The sequence below is a fragment of the Podarcis erhardii genome (assembly GCF_964252035.2).
Source record: "Podarcis erhardii genome assembly, chromosome: 2".
In the NCBI taxonomy this organism is placed as follows: domain Eukaryota; kingdom Metazoa; phylum Chordata; class Lepidosauria; order Squamata; family Lacertidae; genus Podarcis; species Podarcis erhardii.
The window spans coordinates 123,462,030-123,472,561 of NC_138498.1; the positions used below are offsets into that span (position 1 = coordinate 123,462,030).

A 10,532-nucleotide genomic window follows, 5' to 3' on the forward strand; every position below is an offset into this window, starting at 1 on the left:
GCTTAGGTCGACCAGAAAGCAAAGAAAATGACCTTTGCTGCAGTTAGGCCAAAGGAGAGCAAAATAGGGAAGGGAGGGCTAGCCAGGAAGAAGAGTGGGAGCTGCCCTTGTTGCTGCATATAAGAAAGAAAAATAGAATATGCACTAGAGTTATAACTTTTTGACTTCAAAAACAAACAAAAAAACCCCACTCCCTGTATTATAATGGGATGAACTTTTGCTTAGAAATACTGAAAAGGGGACTAATTCTTCTCAGTTGTGAAAAAAGGTCACCCCGAAATGTAAAGTTGGAATCACTGTATCTGTAACATTACTACTCATAAGTATTAGCACTTTTTGAAACTTTATGGAACTGTTTAGAACTTTTACAGCTGCCTGGGACTTCCGAAAAATGTATTGGCGAATCACGGGAGGTGGGAGCCATCCGTACTCCAGACACCAAGAAGCAATAAGGGTGTGTTGCGCAATCAAAGTGGTGCGGGAACTTTATGGTCCTTGTGTTCAGGCCCCTTGTGTGTCTGGGACCCATAGATGGCTGTGGGGACATGCAACAGACCACGCTTATAGAGAGCATGAAACCCACAAAAATGTTTAGCTCCATTGGGCCCTTAACTTTAGAAAAGGGGGGAGTTTCAGGGAGGATGTGGAAGATTGGGGGAAATCAAAACCCATTTCTCCTGATCAGAACTGATGAGTTGATGACCACTGTAAGCAGATGAAAACATTAGCAGGATTGCAATAAGACTTGTAATGTAGCAGTTGCTACGTAGAAAATGGAATGAGGGATGAGATGGTTGTGCACAACCTGCCACCCTCAAAAGTATGTTTGTGGTGACATTTAAAACTACCCTGTTTGGGGTGTCCTAAAAGCACGAGGGAAAGAAGGAAGAGCACAGCCACTTTTCATTTGTGATGTAGGCTTTTTGCTCTATCCCTCTCACCGGCTGCAGCTGTTTAGGGAATTGACAAGACAGGGGATATTTTATGCACCAAACCTTTCAGACTCAGTGTGAGAAATTATGAATCTCTGGAGAAATCCCTGGAGAAATCCCCGGGAAAAATAAGAATATTTATGAGGCGGGGAAGCATCGCCCTGGCAACCTTCTGGAGTCTCTCTGTGGCTTGAGGAGCAGATGCAGAGCTGCAGAAAACATGTTTGCAAGAACACAGAGAAGCAGCTGCCCTGTTTTGACATGGGCCAGCATAGGGTGGAAAGGTCAGCTTGGATTGTAAATGGCAATGCACCTTCGTTGGGGTCAGGACCAATATATTATTTCAGGAAGTCTGCAAATATATACACGCTCTACATAGAGTACCTACATCTGGACACTGTGAACTCATGAAACCCACTCCCTTTACAATATTCTTATTATTATTATGATTATTAATAATAATTTATGGGTTTTATTTACCGTTGTATACATAGAGTTCTCAGCGGAGTTCACAGAAAAGATCACAACATATATAACCAGAATAAAAAGAACAACCCAATAACACCCACCCCCTGAAAGGAGCCACATTTTAAAAGGGTATAGGATGTCAGTCAGGTCAACCAAAGGCCTGGTTAAAGGGGAAGGTTTTTGCCCGGTGCCTAAAGGTGTATAATGAAGGCGCCAGGCGAACTTCCCTGGCAAGAGCATTCCACAGACAGGGAGCCACTGCAGAGAAGGCCCTGTTCTTGTGTTGCCGCTCTACGGACCTCTCAAGGAGGAGGCACACGAAGGAGGGCCTCAGAAGATGATCTCAGGGTCCAGGTAGGTTTATATGGGAAGAGGCGGTCCTTGAGGTATTGCAGTCCTGAGATCACGCTGACATGCTTGGTTCTCCACATCACCAAGGCCATCTTCCCTCTTACCAGACACATTCTCCACTAACTGAACCATCTGAATTATCACAAAAGATTTGTCTCTTTGCGCGTTCTCTGAGGTTTACAAAGAACTCCAAGCATTTGCTATCATCCCCACCAAACAGAACTTTATTTCTGCAATACAACACAACTTAAATACAGGCAACTCGCCGTTTGCATGGGGGTTCCGTTCTGGGTCATCTTTCATTGCGCTGCTGGTGTTCGTCAGATCACCCACCACCATAACTTGGTTCTTGATCTTGCTATGGACCTGTGGCTTGTCGCCTTGGTCGCCCAAGGGGCCTGGTAGGAATTTTTATCCAAAAGGCAGATTGGCATCGGCCACTTGGTTTTTCGCCTACCTCTTAGCAAATCGTCACAACTTTTTGGGTATTGGCGGTTAGGCATTGGAATATGTTTGTGTATTGGAGGGCAGGGTGTGGTCATCGCCTACCTCTCCACTTTATGGGTGTTCTGGTAAAGGAATCTGGCGGTCGTGGATCCTGTCCGACGCCCTTGCTGGTAGCTAGGGCCATGGAATGACCCCCGGTGACATCAGGGGGAGCTTACAGTTGTATTGAATAAGCTTAGTAGCCATGGAATAAGAGAAGAGGTCCTCTTGTGGATCAGGAATGGAAGTTGCAGGAGGCAGAAAATAGTATTAAGTGGATAGTCCTCCAAATGGGGGGCTGTGGTGCCAGATGTTCTTGACCAAAAGCTCACAAGAACAATCTGGCCACATCATTTTGCACCAACTAGAGATTCTGCACCAGACCCAAGGGCAGCCCCAGAAAAAGTGCACTGCAGCAGTCCAGCTCCACGTTTCCCAATGCATGGGCTCCAGTGGTCCGGCTATTCCTGTTCACAAACAGCCCTAGAGGACACGTGGCTCTCTAGTGACAAAGGTGTATCCAAAAGTACCCCCAAACTATGCATTTGCTACATAGGCTTAGGATCCAAGGCCATTTCTGTTCTCATCCTGAAGCAAAGTTCTTAACGAGAGGTAATATTTCTGGGTTAGCGGCTCCTCCTGGGCTCCTGCCTTGGGGGAGGAGAGAGCGGGGCTCCGCTTGGGCTCGGCTTGCCAAGGGTTAAAAGGCACCGAGCTGGGTTTCTAGAGAGGACGGGAAGTGGAGGCGGGGGGGGGGCAAGGTCCTCCCGGGCAAAGCCCCTCCCTCGCCATTCCCGCCTGCAAGCGGAGGGGCTGCTTCCGCCTCCCCCCCTCTCTCTTGCCAGAGCTGCCTGGGGGTGAGGCTGGTGCAATGGGGAGAAGGGGCTGCGGGGGGGGGGCTGGCCAGATCAGGCCTGGGGGGCGAGGGGGCCAGGGCCCCGGGGGGGAGGGGGAGGGGGTCTTGGAGGGGGGAGCCTGCAGAGAGAGCCCTGGGGTCTCGAGAAAGAGAGGAGGAGGAGGAGGAGGAGGAGGAGGAGGAGGAGGAAGGGGGGTCTTCCTCTTGGCCAGCATCGCTACTGTGTCTTTTCTCCAAGCAGAAACTGCTACATTTTTAGCAGGGCGATGAGAGCCAGATCTCTTATGATTCGATCGCTTTTCTAACGTAGCTCAGCTTTTTTCTTTCATTAATCAGTTTGGCCGTTTATACTGAGGTCAGCCTCCAGGACGTACTTTGTATACCAAACTATATAGGAAACTATATCTGGTCTAGGGAACTATGCTCCACAAATAACCCAGAGATGCATTTTCAATAAAAGCACACATTCTGCTCATGTGAAAACACCAGGCAGGTTTGGAGTACATTGTCAGGAGCAGGGCGAGGCAAACTGAGACCCGGGGGCCGGATGCGGCCCAATCGCCTTCTAAATCCGGCCCAGGGACGGTCCAGGAATCAGCCTGGTTTTTCCATGAGTAGAATACAGTGGTACCTTGGGTTAAGTATTAAATTCGTTCCGGAGGTCCATTCTTAACCTGAAACTGTTCTTAATCTGAAGGACCTCATTAGCTAAATAATAGTAATGGGGCCTCCCACTGCTGCCGTGCTGCCGGAGCACAATTTCTGTTCTCATCCTGAAGCAAAGTTCTTAACCTGAGGTACTATTTCTGGGTTAGCGGAGTATTTAACCTGAAGCGTATGTAACCCAAGGTACCACTGTATGTCCTTTTATTTAAAATGCATCTCTGGGTTATTTGTGGGGCATAGGAATTCGTTCATTTTTTTCTCTCTTCAAAATATAGTCCGGCCCACCACAAGGTCTGAGGGATGGTGGACCGGCCCATGGCTGAAAAAGGTTGCTGACCCCTGGTCTATAGCTCTCCTTCTGGAGCCAGAGAGGATAGTCACTTTCCAGGGCACCATTTAAGATGTAGAGGTTTAGCCTGAATGCTGTTTGAGCCAAGCAGATGCCTGCAAAGTTTGATTTCTGATCTTTGGAACAACGGGTGAGGAGGAATCCACTGGCTTCACGGTTGGGAGGAGACCATTTGTGCTGTGCATAAAGGGCATGATCATTAGGGCCCAATCTGGCATTGAGATCCCCTCCTAAAACTACAGATGCCTTTGGGTCCAGCAAAATAAGGTCAGTGGTATAAATTTCCCTTTCAACCCACAAGTCTCTGATCTGAGATTTCTGCCTCATTGGGGTCACAGCAGCATTAATTACCAACAGGGCCTGGTGGCTGAATTGGATTAACACTGCCCTGGCTTATGACTTCAATGAGGGGAGAGGGCTTGAAATGGCACGTAGGGTAGTGGGGACTAGGACCCCCAGGCCCCCGTTCGCTCTTCCACGCTTTACCCCTAGATCTGCCCCAGTTGAGAATGAATGAAATCCGTTGAGTAACAGCTCAACTACTGGTATACAAGGAATATTCAGAAGAGTCACTCTCTGCATCACTTCCACTATTATTAGTAAAGTACTAGGGTGACCCTGCTGGGAGTACAAGATTCCCGATGGCTTCGCTCACAAGGGTCATAGGAACGTGCAAGTCCACTCACCACAACAAGGTGTTGATCCAGCGAGTGAGAAGTACATTTTTCCTAATTTAACCAGGGTGTCAAATACCACCTATACACCATTTTCATGTAGTTCTCTTTCAGTAAAGTACATGCAGAAAATTTCAAATCTATAATAATAATAATAATAATAATAATAATAATAATAATAATAATAATAATAATAATAATTCATTATTTATACTCCGCCCATCTGGCTGGGTTTCCCCATCCACTCTGGATGGCTTCCAACAGAATATTAAATTACAGAATGATGGGGGTGGAGACGCTCCTTCAGGTATACTGGGCCGAGGCCGTTTGGGGCTTTAAAGGTCAGCACCAACACTTTGAATTCTGCTCGGAAACATACTGGGAGCCAGTGTAGGTCTTTCAAGACCGGTGTTAGGTGGTCCCGGTGGCCTAACTTGCAAATCTAACGTCCAAAGCCTTTTCCAGTCCGTCATTAATATATTATGGTCCACATCTTTCACCAATTTTATCATAATGCAATTTATCTGGTCCTCTTTAGTGTCCTATTCCAAAATCGTTCATTTTTGACAGCAGTTTTGTACTACCTTCTACTATTCCTCTCTGAAATCTTGACACTTGATAACTAAATCCTTTCTTTTTGTGATTTTTAAAAGTTTCATTTAGTTGTAAATATTGTAACCAGTCCATTACTTTTTCTCTTACTTCTTCAAAGTCCTTTAATTTTAATTGGTTGTCAGTTTCTGTTCACAGCGCTTTATATGTTGGCCAATTTATCCTCATATGTACTTTTTTCAAAAATATTGCTTCTAATGGGGAAAGTCACCATGCTGTTTTCTTTTCAAATAAATATTTCCCCCCAAACTTTGAGAATTGAGTTTCTTATTATGACTATGAAAACTTTTATGAACTTTTGCCTTATGATACCATAGATAAGCATGCCTGGGGTTGCAGTCTTCAGGCTTGGGGACAAGATGGTGCCTGGTTTTTGCACCAAGTTCTATCCATAAGCCCCACTGAGTTCAATGGGATCTATTCTCAGGTCACTAGTGAGCAGACCATGCCGGCCTTACGAAGTGGGCAGAGGAGTAAACAGAGGAAATTGGAACCACTGGAAAGGTTTATAAATGGGGTTTGTGTTGGGAAGGGGCTGCCCAATTTGTGCTTTTCCAGGGACAGGAGAATCCAGTGAGAGCCAGTGTGGAGTAGTGGTTAAGAGCGGTAGACTCATAATCTGGTGAACCGGGTTCGCGTCTCCGCTCCTCCACATGCAGCTGCTGGGTGACCTTGGGCTAGTTACACTTCTCTGAAGTCTCTCAGCCCCACTCACCTCACAGAGTGTTGTTGTGGGGGAGGAAGGCAAGGAGAAAGTTAGCTGCTTTGAGACTCCTTAGGGTAGTGCAAAAGCGGTATATCAAATCCAAACTCTTCTTTTTCTCTCCTTCTTCTTCCCTGCAGGGTCTTTGAGGCTCCCTTTGCTTCTTCCTGTCTCCCAGGACCCTGCAGCTTGTTTTGGCTCCTTGACTCTTCAGGAAGGATGAAAGAGATGGATCCTGCAAAGCTAGCGAGGATGGAAGGGGGAAGATGGACGGTTGACCTGGTCCGGTTGTCTCCTGCATCCCTCCTCACAACCTCTGAGCGTTCCTCTCTAGGGCTCTCAGAGAGATCTGGTGAGTTCCAGGGGAGGGGAGATGGGGACATGGAGGGATGGAGCCAGAGAGGTATTGGGGCTTGCTCAGCCTGGGGGTGGGGGGAGGCAGGCAGGCGGGTGGAGATTGAGAAGGTGAGAACCTCTTTTGGCTCCACCACCTGCCTGCCTGCGCCTTTGCTATCTGCAGGGAATTTGAGCTAGGAATACATCACAGCTCCCTGGCCACCACAATGTATTGGCAGCTCAAAAGGTCTAATACCGGTGCCATGATCTGAATGCCCTACCAATGTCAAAAAACTTACCGCTCCATCACACAGCAGTAGAAGCCATGACTCTTTAAAGTAATGTGATGCTGCTTTGCAGTTTGAATGCAGATAGGGCCTATGCTGTGTGTCGCCCCTTTCCTTTCTCTTTGGAATAACTTTTTATTTCCTTTTAAAAACAAGGAATATATGAATAATAAATGACACAAACATGTAGACCAGGTCGTCTCATGTCATTTGTATATCTCAAAACTAGCAGAATAAATTTGCTGGAATGGCTATAACATATGGTTCATCATTAATGGTCAGTGTATGAGTTCTTGGTTCATGAATTGGTTTAAACTGGAAAACAAAAACGGGAAGCAGGAGAGAACAGAGAGCATTCAACATCACATAGCTGGTTGTCTATTCAGGAGCTCTTTGTGGTTGTTGTACTTAGATTAAGATTAAGGAGAGCCAGTGTGGTGCAGTGGTTAAGAGCGGTAGACTCGTAATCTGGTGAACCGGGTTCGCATGTCCGCTCCTCCACATGCAGCTGCTATTAATGTTAGTTTCTGAGGTAAAACGTTTCATTTTAAAACTCTGCACCTGTCTTTCTAGATTATCCGTAGTTTTCTGGATTTTGTGGGACCCAAACCCATTTTCTGTAGTATTTATATGTGTGGAAATTGCCCCGGGTTGTTTGACCCTTGAGAAACATAGCTATTTTCTCATAGGAAAGACTCCACAAGATTCTCTGTTTAGAGTTTAAACAGAACACATTATATTACTTGATATACTAAAAGATGTTTACATTTGCTTATATCGAATATATCTATATTTATATCTATTCTTTATTGATTTAGATTATTTCTACATTTATCCCATTCGTTATTCAAGACAATAAGCTACACTCAAAAAACCAAAATAATTCAACATCAAATAATACTGCTACATGAGGTATGAAGAGTGAATTACAAGTGCTTCTATCTATATGAGACTTTACAAACTTTTCTGAGGCCCATAGCAGCATAAAACAGGCAGCAGGTGCTCTCACAAAAAATCTCTCACTTGACAGTTGAGAACAGACCTAACTGAAAAAACGGCCTTCTGGAGTGACAGTCACCCTTTCCATAGCAACTTGGAAGCAGCATTCACACACAGAGTTGTTAGGGAAGTTGAGGTAATTTCTGTAAGGTTTGGGTTTCTGTTTTAGCCTCTGCCCGTTTTTTAAAGAGAAGACCAATGTTAGAACTGGAGTGGATTTCATGATTGTTGCAACAAAAATCCATCCTAGAAAAGAGCCAGACTTTCTGAACCTCTGGTTCTCAAAAATACATCTGTGAATGCTGGTCGACAAAGGCCATGACCTCTGTAGAAAGACCTCACACCTTCTGTTCTTCCTCTTTCACAAATGTTCATTAGCATTGTTCAGTAATTGGGGGCTCCATTTCTTCCTGAGGATCTAATTAGTTTCTGTCTTTTTTGTAGGTGGTGATGAATTGGAAATGCAGAATGGGGGAGACCATGACAAAATCCACACAGTGGAGAAGCCATATCAAAATTGGGGGTATGGAGAGAGCTCCAGTCAGAGTTCCCGTTCCCATCAAAGAACTCACAGTGGGAAGAAAGGCTATCAGTGCTCAGAATGTGGGAAGAGCTTCAGTCGGAAGGACAATCTCACTTCTCATCAAAGAATTCATACAGGGGAGAAACCCTATCAGTGCTTTGAATGTGGAAAGAGCTTCAGTAGGAGCACCCATCTCACTTCTCATCAAAGAATTCATACAGGAGAGAAACCCTATCAGTGCTTTGAATGTGGAAAGAGCTTCAGTCAGAACACCCATCTCATGTCCCATCAAATAATTCATACAAGGGAGAAACCCTATCAGTGCTTTGAATGTGGAAAGAGCTTCAGTAAGAGCAGCTATCTCACTTCGCATCAAAGAATTCATACTGGAGAGAAACCCTATCAGTGCGTGGAATGTGGGAAGAGCTTCAGTCGGAAGGACAGTCTCACTTCCCACCAAAGAATTCATATAGGGGAGAAACCCTATCACTGCTTGGAATGTGGAAAGAGCTTCAGTCAGAGGAACTGTCTCGCTTCCCATCAAAGAATTCATACAGGCGTGAAATCCTATCAGTGCTTGGAATGTGGAAAGGGCTTCAGTCACAGCCACAATCTCGCTTCCCATCACAGAATTCATACAGGGGAGAAACCCTATCAGTGCTTGGAATGTGGAAAGAAATTCAGTCACAGCCACAATCTCGCTTCTCATCAAAGAATCCATAAAGGGGAGAAACCGTATCAGTGCTTGGAATGTGGAAAGAATTTTCGTCTGAGTGGGGATCTCACTTCCCATCAAAGAATTCATACAGGGGAGAAACCATATCAGTGCTTGGAATGTGGAAAGCGCTTCAGTCACAGCAGCAGTCTCACTTCCCATCACAGAATTCATACAGGGGAGAAACCCTATCAGTGCTTGGAATGTGGAAAGCGCTTCAGTCACAGCAGCACTCTTACTTCCCATGAAATAATTCATACAGGGGAGAAACCATATCAGTGCTTGGAATGTGGAAAGAGCTTCAGAAAGAGGGCAGGTCTCACCCGCCATCAAAGAACTCATACAGAGGTACCTTAGGTTAAGAACTTAATTTGTTCTGGAGGTCCATTCTTAACCCGAAACTGTTCTTAACCTGAAGCACCATTTTAGCTAACGGGGCCTCACACTGTTGTCTCGCAATTTCTGTTCTCACCCTGAAGCAAAGTTCTTAACCCATGGTATTATTTCTGGGTTAGCGGAGTGTGTAACCTGAAGCGTCTATAACCTGAAGTACCACTGTACTGAAGCATATTAGAAATGTGGAAACAGCTTCTCTTCCAAGAGGCGTCTAGCTTCCCATGAAGAAATTCATGTGATTGAGCAGGTGGTTGTTGAAGAACTTCAGGCATGCCTGGAGGATGTGACCATTTGGATCCCTTCCAATCGGAAATCAGGCCTCATATTCGGACTGTAAGGGAATATGGCGTCTGGCACGTTTCTGCTGCGCCACTGTGCTTCCGTGCCGATAGAAAACCTGAGCTCTCATTAGCTCTCTTAGCATAGTCCTAGCAGAGTTCAGCAGCGGGAGAAACTGTTGCCGTGTGTTGGTAATAAATCAGACTTTACCCAGGCTTCTGGCTTATCTCCAACAGTCTTTAATGCGTAGAAAAACAACGTAAATCAGCCCGGCGAAAGAGCAGGCATCCCTTTCGCCTCTCAGTCAAAACCGAAAGAGAACTCACACACAGAGAAAGCTTCCCGTATGTGAACATAACCACGCCTCTGAATGTGAGACGTCACACAGAACTTTTAACCCTGTAAGTTCTGATTCTCCTCACAGGGACTGAAACTGCCTTGGTTGTGCTGGTCCATGATCTCCGGCACTCTAGGGACAACTGTGAAAGCTGTTTCCTGCTTCTGCTGGAGCTCTCAGTGGCCTTTGATACCATTGACCACAACATCCTTCTGGACTGTCTAGAGGAGCTGGCACCTGAGGGTTATACAGTGGTTCCACTCCTTCCTCCTGGGCCGTGTTCAGAAAGTGGTGGGGGGGGATGAGTGTTCAGACCCCTGGGCTCTCACTTGTGGGGTGCCTCAGGGTTCTGCCCTCTCCCCCATGCTTTTTAACATCTACATGAAACTGCTGGGAGAGATCATCAGGGGGTTAGGGCTGGGTGTTCATCAGTATGCGGATGATACCCAGCTCTAACTCTCTTTTAAATCGGAACCAGTGAAAGCACTGAAGTTCCTGTGTGAGTGTCTGGAGGCGGTTGGAGGATAGATGGCAGGTAACTGATTGTGGTTGAATCCTGACAA

The 10,532-nt window shown here is 45.9% G+C and overlaps 1 protein-coding gene across 2 annotated transcripts in view; it reads left to right on the forward strand.

Moving 5' to 3' along the window:
• LOC309336959 (uncharacterized protein) overlaps positions 1-9,652 on the forward strand; it is a 35,527-nt gene extending 25,875 nt beyond the window's left edge. The window contains exons 1-3 of one of the 2 annotated variants that reach the window (XM_081853499.1): positions 3,899-4,238; positions 6,238-6,449; positions 8,164-9,652. In XM_081853499.1, the coding sequence (XP_081709625.1) occupies positions 4,180-4,238; positions 6,238-6,449; positions 8,164-9,314 (1,422 nt within the window). In that variant the 5' untranslated portion in view covers positions 3,899-4,179 and the 3' untranslated portion in view covers positions 9,315-9,652. Of the gene's footprint in view, positions 1-3,898; positions 4,239-6,237; positions 6,450-8,163 lie in introns of those variants that run through there. The other variant, XM_081853500.1, reaches the window with a different exon arrangement.
• The last annotated feature ends 880 nt before the right edge of the window (positions 9,653-10,532 follow it).